Below are 25,297 nucleotides of genomic sequence, written 5' to 3' on the forward strand. Positions count from 1 at the left end.
GCAATTATAGCAAGCTTATTTTATTTTATTTTTCTAATTTAGAGTATCCAGTTCTTTTCTTTCCAATTAAGGAACAGTTTAGCATGGCCAATCCATCTACCCTGCACATCTTTAGGTTGTGGGGATGAGACCCATGCAAACCCATGGGGAGAATGTGCAAACTCCACGCGGACAGTGACCCAAGGCTGGGATTACATCTGGGTCCTTGGGGCTGTGAGGTAGCAATGCTAACCACTATGCCACCCTGCTGCCCCAATTATAGCAAGCTAATGTGGAGCAGAAGATGAGTTGCTCAGAAGCAGCCTAGATTCAATCACCTGACTGTAGGAGTGCTGTTTGAAATAATTGGCATGGGCACCACATAGAGAAGTCGTCCTTTATTCAGTACCAACCAGCAGGGTTAAGAAATAAATAAACAAAGAACTTGCATTTATATATTACCCTTCATTACCTCATCTTGTGTGGCTATTGGGGTCAGATGTGATGAGATGCCCCTTAAAGTCAAACAACCATCTACCGCACGCTGTCCTGAGAACATGCCTGTACGACAGTGAATTATTTAATAATTGACTATTTAACTATTTAACTGTAATCAAGAGGTGGGCATTCACTGGGGTTTCATTGGAAATGCATGCATGTAATGTATATCTCCTTAAATAAAGGCATAAAGTGGCTGGAATTCACCAGCCGTTGGGATTCTCTTTTCCCGCTGGCAGTGCACTCGCCCATGGAGTTTCCTGGTGTCTTCGAGTGGCTTCAACGGGAAATCCCATTGACAAGCGGCGGGAGTAGGGAATCCCACCACCAGTGAACGGTGTGCCCCCGAGAAACACGCAGCTGGGAGACCGGCGAACACAGCCCAATATCTGTAAACACGGGTTCCAGTTCTATCTTCAAACACTTGTTCCCCAGCATAGGTCAAAGATAGCAAAGGAACAGAGGTAACTGAAGGAAATAGACTTGTACCAAGCTGGAGTCAGCTTCTTCTGGAGGGCAGGATGGGGTAGAACAAAGATTATTCAGTGTTGTAAGGATTTTGAAGGTGTAGCCATCTCAGATGGCCACCTGCAAAGGACCATGGGAATAATGGCCAACCCAGGACTCAGACACACTCAGAGCTTGTGTGTGTATTTGCAACCCAGATAGCTAGACACGATCAAAACCCCCACTCGTTTGCATTCTAATGGCCCATTTCCCCAGAACAAAAGGACTGTACTCAGGTAACCGATACAGATGCAGACTAACCGACTCCACTCCATTTACTAAGAAAGCCCAAACAGCCAAGGTCAATGACAGCTCAGGACACGCCCAGCCATCAAGGCACCCGTCTCTTTATTGGCCAAAATCGAAGGCAGTGATCGTAGCCTGTTGAATTATTGGATCCAACGCTAAGGACCGCCCCAAAGAGCGCGAAATCCCAGAGGGATAAAAAGAGACACAGCCATGTGTTCGGTCTCTCTTGGCCCCGGCCTACGCCTAAAACCAAGTGTAGCATTACGACCCAGAAGACAAGTTCAAGACCAACGATCGCTACCAGACGGATAAGCCCAGCAGAAACTAAGCCACTTCTTCTACCCAGCAACGCAAGATCCGAACAAAGGCCTTGTTCATCTGTAAAAGCTGGTTGCCCGGAAGTTAAGTAGAGGTTATTGTAGTTGTTAGGTGTAGCTTAATTTGTAGTGTTTTACGTTGCATGTCGAAGAAATCCTTGTGTGTAAATAAACTATCTTTGAACTTGAACTGACTAACTGGTTGTTTGGTCTTTGATCGATATTCGGTAAAGCCTTGTGGTGGTATCATTTGATACCTGGTGACTCTGAAAAGCAATATTATCGTTAATAACTGCCATATCTAGTTAATTTGGCAACATTATTGGTGCCGATTGGTGGGGTAGTATTCCACTCATTAAAAAGTGCAACATTATTGGTGACTCCGGTGCCAATTGGCAACAAAGGTCTTTAAATGCATTATAGCATTCACTCTCACCTGTGCCCTTACAAATCAATATTGCCCCATCCAGAATTGGTCAATTCAGAAACAAATGATAAACCAGCCTTGATCTTCCTATGCTTCCTCCCTGCAGGGTCAGTCTGCCAGTGGTCTGTCTGGGTCGATGATGCTGTTTACGTTTGGGAAGGAGAATCCGTGATATTGAACTGTTCCTTTCAGTACCCCGATCCATTGCGAGACCCCTCCACCGTGACCGCCAGGTGGCTGAAGAACTCTCCCTTTCCGAATAACCAACAGGCTGCTGAAATATACAACAGCAGGAACATGGAGCGATTCTCACCCGACGTGCAGCTGATCGGAGATCTGAATGAGAGAAACTGCTCGCTCCAGATTGACAACATCCACAAAGCAGACACCGGGATTTACTACTTCAGATTTGAACTGGGTCAGGGCAACAACTGGTCAGGAGAAGACGGGATCAGTGTTCATGTATATGGTAATCTGGAATTTGTATATTGTGTGCAAATTTTGTAAGCGTAGAATTGGTATTAATGTAATATCCTTCACACCCACATCATATCCCAAATACTTTATAACTATTTAACTAATAAAGCGTGTACACAGTTGTAATGTTGGAAAGTGGCAGACATTTTGAACAGAGCAATGTGATAATGACCAGGTAACATGTTTTGAATAATCCATTTATCCCTGGGATAAATATTGACCAGGACACTGAGTGGAACATTCCTGCTACTCTTCAGTATAATGAATCCCTACAGTGCAGAAGGAGGCCATTCAGCCCATTGAATCTGCATCAAGCATCCGAAAGAGCACCCTACCCAGATCCATTCCCCTGCCCACCCTGCCTTATCCCACAACCTAACTTGCACACAAAGGGGCAATTTTAGCATTGCCAATCGAGGAAACCGATTGGGAGGAAACCGGAGCACCCAGAGGAAACCCATGCAGAGATGGGGAGAATGTGCAAACTCCACACAGACAGTCAGCCAAGGCTGGAATGGATCCCAGGCCTCTAGCGCTGTGAGGCAGCAGTGCTGGCCTCTGTGCTACCTTGGATCTTTTATGTCCACCTGTGCGGGGAGTCAGGGCCTTGGTTTAAATATTTCACCTGAAAGACCGCCTCTGACAGTGCAGTGCTAGACTGGGATGGCAGCCCAGATTTTTTGCTTCAGTCTCTGGAATGGGCCTTGAGCTCACCTTCTGACTCTAAGGCTGTATTACTAATAGTGAACCACACCTGACACTCTGAATGTAGGAAGATCGAAACATAGGATGACGGTACTAAGGAATGAAACATGCATTCTGGGCACACGATAGATATGCCAAACACTCCCAGAATGGGTACAGGCAAAACTAGATCTACTAATAATAATAATAAGCACTTATTGTCACAAGTAGGTTCAATGAAGTTACTGTGAAAAGCCCCTAGTCGCCACATTCCGGCGCCTGTTCGGGGAGGCCGGTCCGGGAATTGAACCCGTGCTGCTGGCCTTGTTCAGTTTTACAGGCCAGCTGTTTAGCCCACTGTGCAATATGGATGCAGCTGAAACGTTGATGTTTAGAAGCTGACAGAATTGACTGGGAGTTTGTGCTGTAAATCTGTTTGATTTTCCCACTGCAAAGGTCGCCCTACGAAGCCGTATATATCTGTCCCGGAAGAAGTGCTTGAAGGTGACGAATTGGTGACTTTGACCTGTTCTTCCACAAACATTGACCAAAGAGGGAGAGCTACTCTGAGCTGGGATGGTATCTCTGATCTGACGGAATGGGTGCCCAGGACTGAAGAACAGTGGGCTGGATACTCCTGGTCACTCACAAATAATTTTGCATTCATCCCATCCTACCAGCACCACAACAGGATCATCAAGTGTATGGTCAATTACATACCATACCCATACACAGATGAAACCGACTTAACATTACAAATAAGATGTAAGTTCAAGAGACTTTCAATGATTTTCAACTACAGACAGAACCCTGGGCCATATTAATAGAATTTTGAGATAAATGTGAAGATCAATGGTTAGGTTACACAATCGAAATATCATGAAGGAGATTGATCTGGCAAATCCATAATTGATCTATGTATGGGAAAAGGGCAAAACTTGACTTTCAACTCTGAGACTCTTGTTGCCGAATTAAACACGCTGCGTAATGCTTTGCAGTGCTGAGGAAATTCCTGCTTTATTTTGGTCAAAAAGACAGGGTTAACTGCAGGGATGGAGAGAAAGGGCAAGAAAGGAGGAAATTGAATAGGAAAAAGACAGGGATAAATGAGGAAAGAAGTCAGGAAGGCAGAAGCTGTGAGCAAGAAAGAAGAAATGAAGCAGATAAGCAAAATGGGCAAAGACAATGAGAGAAGGTGCCAGAGAAGGAGAAAGGAAAGGATAAAGGAGTTATGTATAAACATGCAATGGTATTCTTGATACCTACAGAATAAACAGAGAGTAGTTTATCTGCTATCTACAGGTAATGTGTTAAATATAAACTTGCCAATAGTATTCCCTAGTGAGCATTGTGGAAAAATACAAGGATTTTCTTGGTACCAACAGGTCATGGGGTTGTATATAAACATGTAATGGCATTCATAATTCCTGCAAGTAATGAGTTATTTATAAACATACAATGTGTTCCTCATACAGTTGGTGATAAATGAAGTAGGTGAGGAAATTGTAGATGTTCCAATTATGAAATTCCAAAACTTCCTTGACTCAGGAATTGTCCTCTTGAATTGGGAAATTTCTCCTGTCACTCCATTCTTTCAGAATGGTAGGAGAGATAAACCAGGAGATGATATGGAAGTTACCGGCTCTGTTACTAGGGACATAGGGCTGAACAAATGTTTGAACAAATAAAAACTGGGGCGAGATTCTCCGACCCCCCGCTGGGTCGGAGAATCGCCGGGGGCTGGCGTGAATCCCGCCCCCTCCGGTTGCCGAATTCTCCGGCACCGAATGTTCGGCGGGGGCGAGAATCGCGCCGTGCTGGTTGGCGCCCCCCCCCCCCCCCCCCCCCCCCGCGATTCTCCGGCCCGGATGGGCCAAAGTCCCGCCGCTAAAATGCCTGTCCTGCCGGCGTGGATTAAACCACCTACCTTACCGGCGGGACAAGGCGGCGCGGGCGGGCTCCGGGGACCTGGGGGGGGTGCGGGGCCATCTGGCCCCGGGGGGTGATCCCATGGTGGCCTAGCCCGCGATCGGGGCCCACCGATCCGCGGACGGGCCTGTGCCATGGGGGCACTCTTTCCCTTCCGCCTTCGCCACGGTCTCCACCATGGCGGAGGCGGAAGAGACTCCCTCCACTGCGTATGCGCGGGAATGCCGTCAGCGGCCGCTAACGCTCCCGCGCATGCGCCGCCCGGAGATGTTATTTCCGCGCTGGCTGGCGGGGCACCAAAGGCCTTTTCCGCCAGCTGGCGGGGCGGAAATTCGTCCGGCGCGGGCCTAGCCCCTTAAGGTTGGAGCTCGGCCCCCCAAGATGTGGAGCATTCCGCACCTTTGGGGCGGCGTGATGCCCGACTGATTTGCGCCGTTTTGGGCGCCATTCGGCAGACATCGCGCCGATACCGGAGAATTTCGCCCCTGATCAGACAAAGCCAGCATGGATGTTTAAAGGGCAAGATATATCTCACTGCTGACTTTTTTTTGAGGAGGTAACTAAAAGATAGATTCAGGAATGTCTAAAAGTGCCATTTTATGTGGACGTCTAGAATGCATTTGATAAGATTCCATTTAACAGATTGTGAACAAAAATGAGAGTGCAGAGAATTGGAGGTAGCACTTTGGGACGTATTAGACCAAGAATTGAGAATTGTGCTCATATTGAATGGACATAATGAGTGGAGTGCCCCAGGATCTACAACGGGACCTTTCATTGTATCCTTAGATTGCATTAATGAAGGAATTGTATATCCAAGTTTGCTGAAAACACCAAGCGAGGTGGCATGGCAAATAGTGTCGATGGGAGAGGAAAGTTGCAAAGTGGGTGGGAGAAGACAGTTTAATGCAGGGAAGTGTGAGGTTAACTACTTTAACTATGACAATCTTTTACATGACTTGCCACAACAGACTCTTCCAATTCAGTTATGTTGTCACCTATAAAGCTTTAAATGTCAATTTAAATGTTTTTTGTACCTCTAGACCCTCCGAAAAACACAGTTCTTCTTGTGAATGCATCACAGGAAGAAATAAAAGAAGGTGATTGCGTTACACTGGTGTGTGTTGGCAACAGTTTTCCTGAAGCTAACTACACCTGGTACAAGAAAGACCGATTCACAAATAAAACAGCGGTTCTGAATACTGCGAGCAGTAATATGTTATTCCAAAAGATATCGAGGAAGAATTCTGGATTCTATAACTGCCTGGCCACAAATTATTTGGGAAGCAGTTTGTCTTCAGAAGTGGAAATTGATGTGCAATGTGAGTATTTTTTTATATATTCGTTCATAGGATGAGAACATTGCTGGCTCAGCCCAACATTTAGTGTCCATCCCTAATTGCCCTTGAGAAGGTGGTGGTGAGATGCCTTCTTAAACTACTGGAGCCCATGTGGTCCATATATGCCCACAGTGCTGTTAAGGAGGGAGTTCCAGGATTTTGACCCAATGACCCAGAAGGAACGGCGATATATTTCCAAGTCAGGGTAGTGAGTGACTTGGAGGGGAACTTGCAGGTGGTAGTATTGCCATGTGTCTGCTGCCCGTGTCCTTCTAGATGGTAGCAGTCATGGGTTTGGAAGGTGCTGTCTGAGAGGTCTTGGTGAGTTCCTGTAGTGCATCTTAAAGGTGGTACACACTACTGCTACTTTACATCGTTGTTGGAGGGAGTGAATGTTTTTATGTGGGGTGCCAATCCAGCAGGCTGCTTTTTTCTGAATGGTGTCAAGCTTCTTCAGTATTGTTGGGCTTGCACTCATTCAGGCAAATGGAGAGTATTTGGATTTCCCTGATTTTAATTAAACATTTCAAAGGTATGGTATTGTAATAGTTACAGTACTACATCAGTATCTCATTTTTTGCAAGTTCATCTGGGAACATCTGAGCTGTAACTGGTTGTAAAATGACAGGGAAACATGTTGAATTGTAGTTAAAAACTCAACTAACTAACCCATGTCCTTAAGGGAAGGGGTTTGCCACCCTTGCTTGCTCTGGTCTACATCGGATTCTCCCACACACCCTGAAGTCTTCTGATCGTGCTGTTATCAACATAGAATAGCAGTAGTACAGAAGGAGGCCATTCAGCAAATCAAGCCTACACCAACCCTCTGAAAGAGCACCATACCTAGACTCACTCCCTGGCCTATCCCCATAATCCACCTAACCTGCACAACTTTGGACACTAACGGATGATTTTAGCATGGTCAATCCATCTAATCTGCACAATCAATTTTGGACTGTGGGAGGAAACCGGAGTATCCTGAGGAAACCCACGCAGACATTGGAGAATGTGCAGACTCCACACAATCATCCAAGGCAGGAATTGAACCTGGGCCGCTGACACTGTGAGGCCGCAGTGCTACCAATGTGCTACGGTGCCGCCCCAGGAAATTTTGTTATTGCATTGAGTATTGCCCGGGAGCCTCTGTCAGTGTCACTCTACCAGCAGGCAATGACAGATCTGCCAACGTTGAGGCCAACAGATTATGCAAATGTTGGGAGCTCACCTAATGTGCATGTACAACCGGGCGCAGTCATATACAAAACTAAGAGTCCGGTTAAGTGTAGAATGCACTTTACTAACTTGCAGTGGCGGGGCTAGCATAGTGCCAGCATATGGGTTAGGAGGATCCGACTTTCACTTCCCTAAAGATGGCACAACTAAAATATACAATTTATCTCACAGACAACCACTTGTGTCTTTCAGGGGAAATGGTGGTGCCATGATAATGTCACGTGATGTATATTCCAGAAGCCAGGCTAACATTCTAGGGACTTGGTTTGATAATCCCACCATCGAAACTGGTGGAATTGAAATTCAATTAATAAATCAGGCATTATGGGGCAACACGGTGGCACAGTGGTTAGCACTGCTGCCTACGGCACTGGGTCACTGACGGTATGGAGTTTGCACATTCTCCCCGTGTCTGCATGGGTTTCACCCCCACAACCCAAAGATGTGCAGGGTAGGTGGATTGGCCATGCTAAATTGCCCCCTAATTGGAAAAAAATAATTGGGTACTCTAAATTTATTTTTAAAATTTTTTTAAAAAATAAATAAATCAGGAATTATAGACCTAGCCATCAGTGATGAATCTATCATCGATTGATGTATAAACCCATCTAGCTCACTAACGTCCTGCATTGAAAGAGATTTGCCATTCCTACCCTTTGAAAGGACCTCACAAGTCAGGAGGGGTGACCAGCAATTAGAGTTTGACAACAAATGTTGGCCTTGTCAAGTTGCATTCATATCTCATGAAGGAAAAAAAATCATATCCAACCAGTCTATGATGCCAAAATGTCCCACCTGCCTGTGCCTCAAACTAATAACTAATTTCTTCTTTGCATTACACCTAGCAATAATTATAGGGAACTCTGTTCTCTATTGTTTTGTTTCCACATGGTTATTTAATCATAAATATTTATGGATTTCTAACCCAAAAGTAGGGCACAAAATGGGCCATGGACAAAAATAAATAGATAAGCACCTGTTGTTGAGGAGACATGTATCAGTTTTGCATAAAAGGGAGACGTTCTACCTCTTACCCAAGATTTGTGATAGAAACGTAGAAAATAGGAGTATGAGGAAGCCATTTGGCCCTTTGAGCCTACTCCCCCATTCATTATGATCAGGGCTGATTATCCAACTCAATAACCTAATCCTGCCTTTCCCCTATATTCTTTGATCCCCTTTGTGCCAAGTGCTGTATCTAACTGCTTCTTGAACATTTTGGCTTCAACTGCTTTCTGTGGTGGCAAATTCCACACGCTCACCACATTCTGGGTGAAAAAATTTCTATGCATTTCATTTAAAATTGTTTACCCCATTTCTTCAGACTTTGACCCTGGTTCTGGACACCCCCACCATCGGGAACAGGCTTCTTTCATCTACCCTGTCTAGTCCTGTTAGAATTTTTTGGATTTCTATGAGATCTTCCCTCATTCTTCTGAACTACAGCGAATACAATCCAAAAGCACTCAATCTCTCCTCATACGTCAGTCTTGCCACCCCAGGAATCAGTCTGGTAAACCTTCTCCGCACTCCCACTCTAGCAAGAACATCCTTCCTCAGATAAGGAGATCAAAAATGCACACAAAACTCCATGAGCCTGACATAATCGGAATACGCAACCTTCTGACCTGGATTCAGACTCACTATCATTGCGCTATTAGCCCACCCATAACCATTGCCACCCTTTAATATACATACATTTTGCACAAACAATTATTCCTCCTATGAGTCCTCTTCAAGATGATGAGTAACATTGAAGAGTAACCTGATCACCCCTCCCTCCTTTGAGTGATGCAATCAAATTATCTTAGGTTAGGAATGGAGAGTTTACGTAGAGCCCAACTCTCTCTTTGCAATGGACGGCACTCATTGAATAAGATTAACCTTAAATCACTAGTATCAGTCTCAGCTCTTGGGTTCAATTTCACTCAGGGACTTATGCTGACTGCCCTGTGCAGTACTGAGAGACCGTCGCACTGTCAGAGGTTTCAACGTTTGTTCGAGACACTGAACCTCAGCATAATCTTGGTGGAATCTCATGACATTACTTTGAAGTTTAACAGGAAAGTTGCCCAGGCCAACCTCTATCTCTCAACCAAGATCGCAAAAAAAGCTTATTGTATTGTTGTTTGTGGGGCCTTACTTTTTATTTACACCGGTTTTTACATGAGGTCTCCTCCCCCTCCCTCCCTCTCCCCTCCCCTTCCCTCATTGGTAGTTTAGTTTCCCTCTTAGTGTTTCCGTCTGCCTTGGGTATTGTGCTCCACTTCTTTCTGCTGGGGCTTTTAGTTTTTATTGTTGGGAGGGGGGGCTTGCGTGGACCTTCCCCTCCTTCCCTTGTCCCGTGCTTCGTTTTGTGCTACCCTTGGGTTCCCTTCCCTCCCCTCCCCCCTCTGGCCCTTTCTCTTGTGTGTCCCTTCCCTTGTCTTCCACCCTCTCATCCATCCCCCCAGCTCTTCCTCATCGCTGTTGGCCTTCAACAGGTCTTGGAACATGCTGATAAATTGTCCCCACACTTTGCGGAAGCCCTCGTCCGACTCTTGATCTTCTCCAGGTAGAGAAGTTCCGCTGGTCTGCCAGCCAGTCTGCAGCTGTGGGTGGTGCTGCCGATCGCCAGCCGAGCAGGATTCTCCAGCGTGTGATTAGGGATGCAAAAGCCAGGGCGTCAGCCCCCTTCCCCATATGAAGATCTGGCTGATCCGATACCCCGAAGACTGCCACTCTCGGGCACGGCTCCATTCTCACCCCCACAATCCTGTGCATCGCCTCGAGGAAGACTGTGCAGAACCCGACAGGTCTGGGGCAGTCCCAGAACATGTGGGCCGGGCCGAGCCTCCCTGACACCGTTCACATTTGTCCTCCACCTCCGGGAAGAACCTGTCATTCGGGTTCTAGTTAGGTGGGCTCGTGGCACCACTTTAAACTGCATGAGGCTTAGCCTTGTACAGGAGGAGGTGAAGTTGGCCCTGCTCAGCGCTTCGCTCCAGAGTCCGCAACCCACTTCCGTCCCCAATTCGTCCTTCCATTTCTGTCTAGCTTCCTCCAATGGTAGTCTTGCCCTGTCCAGCAACCATCCGTATATGTTCCCACGGTTCCTCCCCTCCTTACTGTCTGTGTTGATTAGTTCCTCTAGTAGAGTGTCTCTCGGGGCCCTGGGTACTTTGCCGTCTCCTTGCGGAGAAAGTGTTTCATTTGGAGGTGCCTGAGCTCCTGTCCCATCGGCAGGTCCATGTCCTCCGTCAGCTCGTCCAAGGTCATAAGTGTGTCCCCTATGTAAAGGTTCCTAACCGCTAGCGTCACCCCATCCTGTCTCCATTTTAAAAAAGTGGCGGCAAGCAGGCTGGAGCAAAGAGTGCCGCTCTAAGCAGATGACCTACTCCTCTACATCTCGGACCCACAAAACGGCATGAAAGCAATCATGCAACTTCTGAAAGAGTTTGGAGCCTTCTCTGGCTACAAACCCAACATGGAAAAGAGTGAGGCATTCTCGGTGAACCCGAATGGGGGAGAACACTATCACATAGAAGACAGAGGGTGGGTGTGGATGGAAAATTTTCAGACTAGAGACCAGTTACCAGCAGTGTACCACAGGGATCAGTACTGGGTCCTCTGCTATTTATGATTTTTGTCAATGATTTGGAGTAGGGGGCTGAAGGGTGGGTCAGTAAATTTGCTGATGACACCAAGATTAGTGGAGTAGTGGATGAGATGGAGGGCTGTTGTAGGCTGCAAAGAGACATTGACAGGATGCAGAGCTAGGCTGAAAAATGGCAGATGGAGTTTAACCCTGATAAGTGCGAGGTGATTCATTTTGGTAGAAAAAATTTGAATGCGGATTACAGGGTCAACGGCAGGGTTCTGAGGAATGTGGAGGAACAGCGAGATCTTGGGGTTCATGTCCACAGATCTCTGAAGGTTGCCACTCAAGTGGATAGAGCCTTGAAGAAGGCCTATAGTGTGTTAGCGTTTATTAACAGGGGCTTGAGTTTAAGAGCCTCGGGGTTATGCTGCAACTGTCATGACCCTGGTGAGACCACATTTGGAGTATTGTGTGCAGTTCTGGTCACCTCACTATAGGAAGGATGTGGAAGCATTGGAAAGGGTGCAAAGGAGATTTACCAGGATGCTGCCTGGTTTGCAGGATAGGTCTTATGAGGAAAGGTTGAGGGAACTAGGGCTTTTTTCTTTGGAGTGGAGGAGGATGAGAGGTGACTTAATAGAGGTTTATAAGATGATGAGGGGGATAGATAGAGTGGACGTTCAGAGATTATTTCCTCGGGTGGATGTAGCTGTTACAAGGGGGTATAACTATAAGGTTCAGGGTGGGAGATATAGGAGGGATGTCTGAGGTAGGTTCTTTACTCAGAGAGTGGTTAGGGTGTGGAATGGACTGCCTGCTGTGATAGTGGAGTCGGACACTTTAGGAACCTTCAAGCGGTTATTGGATAGGCACATGGAGCACACCAGAATGACAGGGAGTGGGATAGCTTGATCGTGGACAATGCTCGGCACAACATCGAGGGCCGAAGGGCCTGTTCTGTGCTGTACTCTTCTATGTTCTATGACACAGTTTGAGGGGCTTCCATTCAAACCTGCCCGAAACAAAATTGCTACCTGGGGATCCAGATAGCCCACGACTGGACACAGATCCATAGATGGAATCTGACCAGTCTGGCGGAGAAAGTGAAAAAGGATCGACATAGATGGGGTGCACTCCGGCTTTCCCTGGCGGGGAGGGTGCAGATGATCAAGATGAAAGTACTGCCGAGGTTCTCTTCCTGTTGAAATCCATACCGATCTTCAGCCTCAAGGCCTATTTCCACAAAGTAGACAAAATAATTATGGTGTATGTGTGTGTGCGTGTGATGATGGTGGGGTGGGGTAAGAACCAGAGGATCCCTATGTCGACATTGTAAAGGAGGAAAAACATGGGCGGTCTGGCCCTGCCGAATCTACAGTACTAGCCGAGAGGGTGAGGGGGTAGATACGAGAACCAAACATGGAATGAGTGAGGCTGGAGGAGTCCTCCTGCAAGGGAACGACCCTCCGAGCCCTTGACACGGCAGCCTCCCATCCCCCCCATCAAAATACACAACCAGCCCAGTGGTGGCAGCCACACTGAAGACATGGAATCAAATTAGGCAGCATTTCGGTCTAACCGAGATGTCCTCCATGGCCCCCATCTGCAGTAATTACTTTGCTAAAATTGGCTGAAGTGCTTCCTAGCTTTCCAAAGTGAGTACATTTTAAAAGTATTCAATTGAATGCAAAGTGCTTTGGGATGTCCTGAGGCTGTGAAAAAGGTTATAACTACAAGTCTCTTCTTCTTGAACAAAATGCATGTTCAATTGAAAAGATCAGAGAATAAATAGTTTCAAATCAAATACATTACTGCAGCAATTATTTAAAGGGATGGTTGTTAAACTGCAGAGGGATATGCTGTAATTGTTGCTTCATAGTCCTTTGATGCTATGGTACTGCTTGCATTGGAATGACCTTTAGTTGTAGTTAATGCTGAATTGGGTTTGGGATCCCACTAATCTGGGACAAGCAGTATGGAACTGGCTTGGAAAGACCTGCTAGATGCTAAGACAATCAGATCATTCACACTGTGGGTGGCCACTTGCAACTCATCAAGGCTAACTTACCAGCACCTTCAGAACCCACAACTTCCGACATCTGGAAGGGTATAGAGTCATAGAGTCATAGATGTTTACAGCATGGAAACAGACACTTAGGCCCAGCTTGTCCATGCCGCCCAGTTTCTATCACTAAGCCTGTCCCACTTGCCCACCCTGCCCATGTAACTAATGCTTTAAGGTAGGCAGATTTAGGATTTTGACCCACTGATGATGGAGGAACAGGAATATATGTCCGAATCTAGGTGGTATGTTCATTGGAAGAGAACGTGGAAGCAATGATGTCCATGGTGCCCCTGCTATCCATGTCAGAAGAGATTTACAAGGATGCTACCAGGAATCGATGGTCTGAGTTAGAAGGAGAGGCTGGATAGGCTGGGACTTTTTTCCTTGAAGCCCAGAAGGCTTAGGGGTGATCTTATAGAGGTCTATAAAATAATGAGGAGCATAGATAAGGTGGATAGTCGACACCTTTTCCCAAAGATACAGGAGTCTAGAACTAGAAGAGAGAGATACAAAAGAGACCAGAGGGGAAATGTTTTCACACAGAGGGTGGTGAGCATTTGGAACGGGCTGCCAGAGGCAGTGGCAGAGGCGGGTACAATTTTGTCCTTTAAAAAGCAGTTAGACAGTTGCATGGGCAGGGTGGGTATAGAGGGATATGGGCCAAATGCGGGCAAGTGGGACCAGCTTACTGATAGAAATTGGGCAGCATGGACAAGCTGGTTCGAAGGGCCTGTTTCCATGTTGTATACATCTAGTTAAAACATTCATATTCATCCCACGGTGTTCTGGCTTCTCGCTCTGCCCTGTGAGTCGATGAGCTGCAGGCAAATCTGATGTCAGCAAAACTTCAATTTATTCGAGACGTGTTCTTTTGATATTCATTCATGTGATGTGAATGTCGCTGGATGGGCTAGCATTTGTTGTCCATTCTCTGGCCATTCGCTGGTGGAAGGATTCTCTGGACCTGCGGCAGCTCATCCCCTCCCGCCTTCCCGGCGGCTGGGATGGCTTCTTTGAGAATTCCCATTGACAGCAGAGGTAACGGAGAGGCACGCTGCCTCCCACCACAGAGAAACATGCGGCTGGGAGGTCGAAGAATCCATCCCAACATTTCAAGCCCCCATGACTATTTTGTGAACTTGGTTGCAAAACCATCTTCATTTTCCGCCTTTCTGAAGATTTCTCATATAAGATCAGCAGCTCATAAAATATTTAATAGTTTGACATAAAATACTACTTGCTCAGATTTCTGACCAACCCTTTTGTTGAGAACTATAAGATATGGCCTCAGGGGCCTATACAGGCCCCAGGATAAGGAGGCATCTGAGAAACAAATCGAAAAAGTAGGCAAACGCTCATGGCTATAAGGTATATAACTTCGAAAGGCCTCGTAAGGAACTGACACAAAAAATAGATAAAAGAGCAGGAGTGAATCGAGAAACACTTCACAAAATATCTCCTATGCCCACTTTTGTTCCTTAACTGAAGTTCTTTTCCACATATGTGCACATGCATGAACACATATGGACATATACAGACCCATGCATGTAACACAGACACAAACATGTAAGAAACAAATGGATACATATACGCACACCCACATGGTCAGAAAAGATTTTTCCCAGAGGCTCTGAGGCCAGTAATAGAACTGCTTTGCTTCAAATGAGTTATTCGATAAAAGATTAAGACATAAACCCAGAACTTATTTACATGGTCGTGTCAACTCTGAACCTTAACCCACTGAGCCACTGGTTCATTCATTCCAAGCAAAATCACAGATGCATTGATAGGATCGAAGTCTGTTGGTGAATCCAAAACCAAGACACAGAGCTTTTCTTTACGGAGAGACTCTATTGGCTTGTTCGGTCTCACAGCTCTCCCCCCACTCAACCCAGTGTCCCAGCTATCCCCTGCTCAATGAATACCCATCACCTGTTTCTCTTAACTTTAACAATGGATTGACAAGGCAATGATGGCACAACGGGTTTCATTTTCTCTTGCAGACAAACCTGACAAGGTCACAATCAGCCAGGAAGTTCTATACAAGTGCATTGCTGAGGCCAGTCCTCCTGCAATCATCACGTGGAAGATCAGTGACGACAGTATAAATCTCACTGATCCCAGGGTCAGTATAAAGTCAGAATTCAATGGCACTCATTCAGTTAGTACACTGAGACTGGAAACAACAGCAAGCTTTTGTGTTTCGTGCCTAGCTCAGAATAAGCATGGAGTGTCGGTGACAGAGAGGTGCCCACCTGGTAAGTGTAAAAGAAGTTCTCTGGGTTAACGAAGAGTAAGTATCTCTAAGCTATTCATTTTGGTCCTTGGATTATCAACTATTCTTGGGAAATTTCAGTCTTACTAGGCTAAAAACAAACTCCAACATTACAATTCTAAATTGTTTCAATGATAATTTCCTTTGTTCTGCAACATGCAATAAGTACTTCAAGAAATACATTTAGAACTGTATGTTGGTCAGAGTGGAAAGTGATGTTAAATTTAAATTCAAATGTGGCAAGACCACACTTGGAGCAGTTGCCTGCCTCCAAGCTATGAAGGGAGTATTAAATCATCGGCTGTAATTTTCCAGCCGTTCCCACGGATGGGATCTTCCCGTGCCACCGATGGCGACCTCCCTCCCATGGCGGGTTCCCTTATGGCAGAGGGTGCAGAGTATGAAAAACACCATTGACATCTGCGGGATGGGAAGATCCCTCTGCCAGCCAGTGGTAGACCTACTCCGCCTCTGGAAAATCCAGCCCTATGTCTTTTACATGACCAGATCCGAATTGTTGCAACTAGAAATTTAAGTAGACCAGGACTTTGTTCTTTGGAAAAGAAAAGACAAAAATAAAAGACTGATGGAGATCTCTCAGATTATGAAGGTGATCTACTGAATGTGGAAAAACTTGTGGGTGAATCTATAATGAAGGTCATAAATATAAGATAAATGTTAATAGATCAAATAAAACATTTTGGAGACATTGCTTTGCACAGAGGGTGGTGAGTGATGCACGATCAATTGCACAAAGACTAAAGTTGGGTACAACTGTGGCTTTATTACAGTCAGATGCGTGGCCTCCTGCTGCAGCTGGCGAAATGGCAGGGCACTGGAGGTCATGTATATTTATACAGTTCTCTGTGGGCGGAGCCAGCCGGCAGGAGCTACCGGCGAACCTGTAGTGCAGGTCCTACCTTACATCTCCTATTACAGTGGTTCACCACAGTGAGAACGGAGATAATGCTACCACATGTAGTCTTTGCAGCAGATAGCATTAGAAACAAAGGTTGAATTTAATCCCCCAAAGTGAATTTGAGCTTGGCAGTGGCATTAACCTAAGTGGGAAGGTGTAGGGTGAGAACGTTGCTGTCCTCCCACCTCCACCCAATTAAGTCCCGGGCAGGAAGGCTCATGGATGGCCTCCCAGCAGGGATGATGTTTGAGGCCATTCCAGCTAACGGTCTCATTCCACTGTCACCATCAGATTTGTTTGTGGGCGGTCCCTCATTCTGAGATACTCAGTGCCTGATTGGGCGATGCAGAATTCAGGAGTGCCGGGGGGCGGGTGAGGGGGGTGGGGGTGGGGTGGGTGGAGGATTCCTGGCGAGAGTCATGCACTGCCCTTTCCTCTGACCATCTCCCTTTCTCTAACCAGCGACCCCTTCACCTTGATCCGCATCCTGCCTTCACTCACTTTTGGCCTAGATCGCTCATCAGTCCTGGACCTCTGGTGGGCTCATTACCTTCAGCAACCATCACTCCCATGAGTGGTGACAGGCGTTGGAGATCCGCTGGCCTCTGATTGGCCAGGAATTCTCGAGAGTGGGAATCCCACCTCTGGGGATTTAAGCCCTGGACAAGGTCTAACTCTGGCCTGTTAAGGCCCCAATAAGCACTTAATTCTGGGCAGGCCTTACCCAACAGAGCCAACACTCTCCAGCTGGTAGCTGAGACCCTGGCCACTAAAATTGAACTCCACCGAAAGAATCAGAGCAGGAAGCCATTTGGCCCATCAAGCCTGTGCTGGCGCTTTGGTTGATCTATCCACTTTTTCCACTTCCCTACTCTCTCCCCACTAACTCTTTTTCCTTCAAATATTCATCATGTTCCTTTTTGTTGAATTAGTTACAACATCCTATCAGGTAACAGATTCCTGATTAAAATAATTTGTTGCATGAAGTACGTTCCTTTATGTTGCCTCTGGTTACTTTTGCCTCGGTTTTTTTTTGCCAATCATCTTACATCTGTCTCCTCTGGTTACTAATCCATTTTTCAATTGGAAACAGTTTCTCCTTATTTGTTCCATTCATAATTTGGAATACGCGTATTGTTATGATCCCGCCTGATGTTACTACTGGACAAGTCAGATCCCAGGATAGAACCTGGCTTGATAGATCCTAACTTTTATTTTTTGTTTAGATACATGGATGAACAGAGTCACAGACTGTCGATGAACGTGCAACAAAAGAATAAAACATGTATTAAACAAGAAAAGATTAACTATAATACACTGCCCCTTCACCCCAGCTATACCTTTACAGATATACACAGCTTTGTAAGGATGGCACAAGGCTACAAAATGTATCTTATGTTCTAATGTTCTCAGTAAGTACACAGTCCATGTAAACCAACAGTTAACATGTGGCCAGACACACCACATTCTGAAACCAAGTGGCAGATATAACTTGTGTGGATTTCTCATCAAATTCTTCCAGATGCTTCTCATGCTGTGGGTCAACTGCTCTCATTGGAACTCTGTCTTCCACACAGGGGTTTCCAATCTCCGCTCTCAAAGAGCACGCATTGGAATCTGCTTTCAATGAATGCTTTCTCTTGGATCCACTAAGGATCCACCTCCAGGATTTCAACCTCCCCTTTTGGTATTCCTCTGCTCTGGATCAGCAGGTGTATTCAAGCTTCTACACAATCACTCAGGCACCCAGCCACGCCAGGCGTACACCACTGCTTCACAACCAACCTTTTGATCAGCTCAGATATTTGGTTTCTCTCAAGCCAACATCCCCAGCTCTGTACTTTATCACCCTTCCCCATTATCCCTCCTCCTCCATAACCCCCTTCCCCATATCCCCTTTCCCCCATATCCCCTTCCCCCATTTCCCCCATATCCCCCTCCCCCATATCCCCTTCCCCATATCCCCCCATATCTCCTTTCCCCCATATCCCCTATCCCCATTCCCCCATATCCCCCCTTCCCCCATATCCCCCTTCCCCCATATCCCCCTTCCCCCATATCCCCCCAATTGGGGATATGGGGGAAGGGGATATGGAGGAAGGGGATATGGGGGAAGAGGGAATATGGGAGAAGGGGGAATATGGGGGAAAGGGTGATATGGGGGAAGGGGATATAGGGGAGGGGGAATATGGGGGAGGGGGGATATGGGGGAAGGGGGGACAGACACGGCCCATCAGGCATACGACGCCCCAGGACGTTCCAGGGCGGCCATGAGCCAGGGACAGACCCGGAGCACCAGGCGGATGCCGTCCACATCTAGTGCGAGTGCGGCGACGCCGGCGGGCCACACCCAGCGACGAGGAGGGCAGCCACAGCAGCCGACCCAGGACACTGCCGCACAGGACACTGCCGCACAGGACACTGACACACATGACATCGACACACATGACCCTAACACACAGGACACTGACCCACAGGACATCGACACACAGGACCCTAACACACAGGACACTGACCCACAGGACATCGACACACAGTACCCTAACACACAGGACACTGACCCACAGGACATCGACACACAGGACCCTAACACACAGGACACTGACCCACAGGACATCGACACACAGGACCCTAACACACAGGATACTGACGTACAGGACACCGACACACAGGACCCTAACACACAGGATTCTAGCACACAGGACACCGACGCCCAGGACACGGACGCACACGACACCCACACACAGGGGACGGATGGACAAGAACCACCACTCCAGGGGACCCTGGACTTTGGGTCGGGTGAGAAGCATGACACTACGCCACTGCTATCTCCTACACCCTCCACCATCGCAGAGACACTCACCTCGGTTGGGCATTTTAGCAATGAGGCATCTGGGACACTAACTGGTCGGCACAACACTGGGTGGTCCCAGTACAGCAGGTGGAGGCAGGAGCAGCCGAGAGGCCGTGCGATCGGAGGGCATCCCGGCGCAAGCAACCATCTGCCGCCCAGATGGGTCCCGGGTTCCTGGAGTTACCACACCCACCCATAGACCCAATGCAGTCACGGACCAAGGGACGACCGAAGGGGGTGACGGCCGGCTTGCGGCAGCTGCAGACGAAGGTGGAGGAGCCCACCCGCGTGCAGAAAGAGGTAGTGGTGCCGGTCATTCGTGCCATCCAGGCTGACACCGCACGGGTGGCGTCCGCGGTGGAGGTAATGGGTGCGACGGTGTCAGACATGGGTCGCAGTATGCAAGGTGTGGGGCTTTCCGTGCAGGCGGCGTCCGTGTACCGGACATGGCTGCCCCCTCACAGGCAGCCATGAGCCAGAGCCAGCAGCAGATCACAGAGGCACTCAACACCGTGGCCCAGCCTCAGCAGGCAATGGCCCAGTCTCTGCAGGCAGTGGGCCAGTCTCAGCAGGCCATCGCTGAGGGCATCGGCGCCGTTGCCTAGGTGCTGGCCGGCGTCGCCCAGACACAGACAGGAATGGCCAAATCCCTGATCTCCAAGGTTGCAAACTTGCAGACCCTTGTTGATACCAGGGCGGGCCTCCAGGACTGGTAGCGTCAGGTGTCGGGGGGCGTGGGATGCTCGGTCCGTTCGCATCCCCAACCCATGTAGAGGTCCGGGGGCCATCGGGCACCCCGAGGGAGGAGGAGGTGCCGGGGTCTGTTCCGGGTCCCCCTGTAGGGGGAGGTCCCGGAACACCATGACACCTCAGACTCTCCCCCGTTCCGTCCCAGGTGGGCTACGGGCAGGACAGGCTGGCAGCTCGCCATCCCAGTCGCCCGAGCCGCAGCCTGGCCCATCTAGGCCAGGACGCCCCAGGAAACGGCCGCCAAAGGGGTCCATAGTCATAGGGCAGGAATCACAAGGAGTCCACCTCCAGTTCTGCTGTACCGTCTGGGAGCCACCTAGACGTAGTCATCGGGCCCGTAAGGCCAAAAAATTAGACACTGAGTAAGTTGGCACGGGTGCAGGGCACAGATTTATTCTGGGGCTAGGGCACGTGTATGAACTGTTTGTTATTAAAATCACTTTCACACCTACAGAAGCTGTCCTTGCGCTCTGTCCGATGCGTGCGGGGGGGGGGGGGGGTGTTGTGAGGTGAGCGCCAGTGGGTATGTGAGGGGTGATAGAACGTCGGCCTCAGGTGAGTGTGCCCCCCTCCCCCCGAGTCACCCGATGCGTGCGGGGGTGGGGTGTGAGGTGAGCGCCAGTGTGTGTGTGAGGGGTGCTAGAACGTCGGCCTCAGGTGAGTGTGCCCCCCCTCTCCCCGGGTCGCCCTCGCCATCCCCCCGGCAGACGACGGGACCTTGCGCTGCAGTTTCACGGCCGTATGCAGGGACGGCCCGGGTGGAGGGTGGTACTGTGGCCATGGGTCACACATTGTTCAACGATGTAGAGCCCAGAGCTCATCGCAGAGCGGGTTGTCATCATCCTCCATGGCCTCCAATAGACACGCTTCCACCAGCGACCGTGTGAGCCCGGCCCGTTGTGCCGCAGGTGGATGTGCAATGGAGGGGTGGTGTGCATGTGGGTGGGGTGAGGGTGGTTGGTGTTGGGTGGGTGGGGTGAGGGTGGTAGGCTGGTGACGTAGTGTGCAGTCTGTGCCCATACTCGGCGATTCCCACGCCCCCCTAGCCCGTGAACCGGGCGGCTATCAACCTGTCCCGTGCCCGCTGGCCCAGCCAGTAATGGTGGGCAGCCTCATGTCCATGTCCAGCCCGACTGTCCTGACCGTTGTCCCCATCCTCCTCATCTGGGAGGTCTGCACCTCGTCTTGCTGCTCCTCCCCTTCCCCATCCTCTGCCTGCAGCACATCGCCCCTCTGCTGGGCTATGTTGTGCAGGACGCAGCAGACCACAACGATGCGGCCGACCCTATCTGACGGATACTGGAGGGCCCCTCCAGATCGGTCCAGGCACCTGAAACGCATCTTCAGCTGCCCAAAGCACCTCTCTATCACACCCCTGGTTGCTGCATGGGCATCGTTGTAGCGGTTCTCCGCGTCAGTCTGTGGCCTCCGTATAGGCGTCATCAGCCACGACCGCAACGGGTAACCCCTGTCGCCCAGTAATCAGCCCCTCAGCCGGGGGGGGGGGGGGTCCCTCGAACATGGTGGGGATGAAAGATTGCGCCAATACGGATGAGTCATGTACACTGCCCGGGTACCGGGCGCAGACGTGCAGGATCCTCATGTGGTGGTCACAGGCCACCTGTACGTTCATGGAATAGGTCCACTTCCTATTCGTGAACACCTCCCTGTTATCCGCAGGTGGCCGCACGGCGACGTGCATCCCATTGATCGTCCCCTGGACCATGAGCATCCTGGCCACGGCAGCCAAGCCCTCTGCCAGGGCATCCTGGCTGGCCCGGTCCACAGGGAACTGGATGTAGCGGTCTGCAATGTCATACATGGCGTCCATCGCTTCACAGGTGCACCGGTGCACCAACACCTGCGAGATTCCGGACAGATCCCCACTCGGCGCCTGGAAAGACCCCGTGGCACAAAAGTTCAGGGTCACCGTAACCTTGATGGTCACGGAGAGAGGGTGTCCTCCCCCAGTGCCATGCGGTGCTAGGTGTGCCATCAGGTGGCAGATATGGGCGACCGTTGCCCAGCTCATCCGGAGTCCCCTCCTGCATGCCCGGTCCGTGAGGTCCTGGTACGACGAACAGGGCTGGTACACACGGGGCCTCATGGGGCCTCTCCGTCGTCGTGGCACCACCACCACCTCCTCCTCCTCGTCCTCTCGTGCGGGCGGCCCTCCAGCCTGGGCGGCTGCCACCTGCCTCCCTGTGGAACGCTCCTCTGCTGCAGCCTCCGCCGCCTCTCTGGCACGCTCCTGCACCAGCTCCCCCAGGGCATCATGGCTGGGTGATGACCAAAAATAACGGCCTGCAGGGGATGGGGGGGATAGACGGCATGTCATCATTGCCCATAACCCCCCCCCCCCCCCCCCCCCCCCACCCCCCGCAGCCGGGTGCCATGGGCTGCATGGTCGCGACTGTTGCCAGCTGGCACATGGCCAAGCGTACACACCACCCCCCTCCCCGGCACGCACCGTCCCCAAACCCCCTCCCTTTCCTCCTCGGCACGCACCCTCTCCATCCCCGCCCCCCCCCCCCTCCTACCCGGCACGCAGCCTCCCCAACCCCCCCCTTTCATCCCTGGCACGCACCCTCCCCAACCCCTCCCTCTCCCCCCCTCCCCCCTTCTCCTCCCCCTCCGCCCCCTGCTCCTCTCCCCGGCTCCTCGCCCTCAGCTCCTCCCCCACCCAGCTCCCCCCAACCCCCAGCTCCTCCCCCCAGCTCCTCCCCCCCAGCTCCTCCCCCTCCCCCCAACTCCTCCCACCCCGGCACACACACTCCAACGGCTCCTGCGACCCCCCCCCCCCCCACCACCTGCAGCCGGGCCGTCAATTCTCCAGTGGCCGCCCTACGCCGACACTTACCTCCACACTGGCCGGCACCAACCAGCACGACTTGTTGGTGCCGTTAAATAGTTGGTTTGATTTACACCAGCATGACCCATGGTCACGTCGGCGGGACTTCGGCCCATTCGGCCCGGAGAATTGAGGCGGCCCCGGAGCTCATTGCGTCGCGCTGGTCCTCGACATTCTCCGAGGCACGCGGCCCGATTCACGTCGGCAGGATTTTTTGAGGGCTGGAGAATATCGTGGGGCGGCCGGCTGGGATTTACTCCGCCCCCGGCGATTCGCCGACCCGCCGGGGGGGTCGGAAAATCCCGCCCCTGAACTTATTTTACTGTGGGAGAATTTGGTCTGATAGATAGGTTCTTGATTAATAAGGGGATCAGGGGTTATGGGGAGAAGGCAGGAGAATGGGGATGAGAAAATATCAGCCATGATAGAATGGCAGAGCAGACTCGATGGGCCAAGTGGCCTAATTCTGTTCCTATGTCTTATGGTCTTACGGTTTAATTGTGGACTCAGCACCAAGCGTATCAGAATTCAACTCCTCTCTCCAAAGTTCCTCCACCAACTGCCTCTTTAACACTTTCAAAGTGTCTTTCTGCCTTCCTTGACTCCACCCAGCAATGACCTCATCTCCCCAAGCCCAAAAGCAAATGATCTCTGCAGGCTGCAAAGCACTTTAACCCCCAGTCAAACCACAGTCCATTAGCCAAGACTGAAAAACACATTCCTTTATTAATTTCACCTTCTGGCTACTAAAAACACCCAAAACAGAATTATTTTTGAAACCATGAATATTGCAATTAAACACACTCTAACGCCAAGTGTTAAACCCTTAAATTGCCTAATACTTAGAACCCAATATTCTTAATGTCTTCCAGTTGTCAAACTGTATTCCTTTGACTTCATAATCTTCCTGGGACTTTCCTCTGTCCCATTCCCTGGTTTCTAGGACTGTCTCCTTTATTTTCTGGGACTTGCTTTCTGTTCCTCCGCATTGTCCTGCCTTTATTGGAAGTGGAATGTAGCCTTCCTCTGAGTTACCTGGTTCCAAACTGACGTTGACTTCTCTTGTTGTCTTGGTGTGGCTCCTGGTTGCTTAGTTTTTTTATACCATGGGCGGGATTCTCCAATAATGGGGCTACGTCCCCACGTCGGCGTGAAAAGCAGCGCCAACCACTCCGGCGTCAACAGTCCCCGATAATGGGGAATGCTCACCTTCCTAGGGGGCTAGGTCGGCGCCGGAGTGGTCCGCGCAGCTCCAGCTGGCGCGGAACGGCCAGCACGAGTTCATGCATGCGCACGACGGGCGACGTGATTCCGCGCATGCGCGGAACGGCCGGAGTGATTCCACGCAGGCGCAGGGGTTCCCTTCTCCGTGCTGGCCCCCGGGCAATATGGCGGAGCCCCACAGGGGCCCGGCGCGGAGGAACATAGGCCCCCACGGAACCAGCCTGCCCGCCGATCGGCATGCCCCGATCGCGGGCCAGGCCACAGTGGGGCCCTCTCCCCCCGGGGTCGGATCCCGGCCCATGTGGTTGCTTTAGAGGTAGTAAGACCTCAGACACACAATACAAATATTAATTACTTACAACTATCTCTAATTCCAAACACTATCAAGTCTCCATTTAACATTTCTGTTCTAAAAAGAAACCCCTCCCCCAGCTTCTCTAGTCACTCGATAGAAGTGAAGACTCTGATTGGTGCATTTTTGTGAGACTTGATGCACACATGGCAGAGAAAAGAATTGATGGTCATGGGTTTGTACATGAAGTATTCAAGTAGGAAGAGTCTCACATGGAATATTAATCATGGCAAATGATCTGTTTCTGCTGCAGAACCCAACCTCTTTACAGACTAAATCCAACAATATTGGACAATATTGAAGAGGCAATTCCCTGACTGCCGCTCATTTTCAAGATGTGGAGATGCCTGCGTTGGACTGGGGTGAGCACAGTTAGAAGTCTTACAACACCAGGTTAAAGTCCAACAGGTTTGTTTCGAATCACTAGCTTTCGGAGCGCTGCTCCTTCCTCAGGTGAATGAAGAGGTATGCTCCAGAAACATATGTATAGACAGATTCAAAGCTGCCAGACAATGCTTGGAATGCGAGCATTAGCAGGTGATTAAATCTTTACAGATCCAGAGATGGGGTAACCCCAGGTCAAAGAGGTGTGAATTGTGTCAAGCCAGGACAGTTGGTAGGATTTTGCAGGCCATATGGTGGGGGATGAATGTAATGCGACATGAATCCCAGGTCCCGGTTGAGGCCGCACTCATGTGTGCGGAACTTGGCTATAAGCTTCTGCTCGGCGATTCTGCGTTGTCGCGCGTCCTGAAGGCCGCCTTGAAGAATGCTTACCCGTAGATCA

General features: G+C 49.8%; 1 protein-coding gene across 1 annotated transcript in view; it reads left to right on the top strand.

The window, feature by feature from the left end:
• Positions 1–25,297, top strand: part of LOC140427380 (uncharacterized) — a 188,581-nt gene that overhangs the window by 7,960 nt on the left and 155,324 nt on the right. The window contains exons 3-6 of the mRNA XM_072512926.1: positions 2,084–2,446; positions 3,595–3,903; positions 6,111–6,389; positions 15,289–15,543. Of these exons, the coding sequence (XP_072369027.1) occupies positions 2,084–2,446; positions 3,595–3,903; positions 6,111–6,389; positions 15,289–15,543 (1,206 nt within the window). The remainder of the gene's footprint in view (positions 1–2,083; positions 2,447–3,594; positions 3,904–6,110; positions 6,390–15,288; positions 15,544–25,297) is intronic.

This window comes from Scyliorhinus torazame, chromosome 7 (genome assembly GCF_047496885.1).
Source record: "Scyliorhinus torazame isolate Kashiwa2021f chromosome 7, sScyTor2.1, whole genome shotgun sequence".
NCBI classification, from domain to species: domain Eukaryota; kingdom Metazoa; phylum Chordata; class Chondrichthyes; order Carcharhiniformes; family Scyliorhinidae; genus Scyliorhinus; species Scyliorhinus torazame.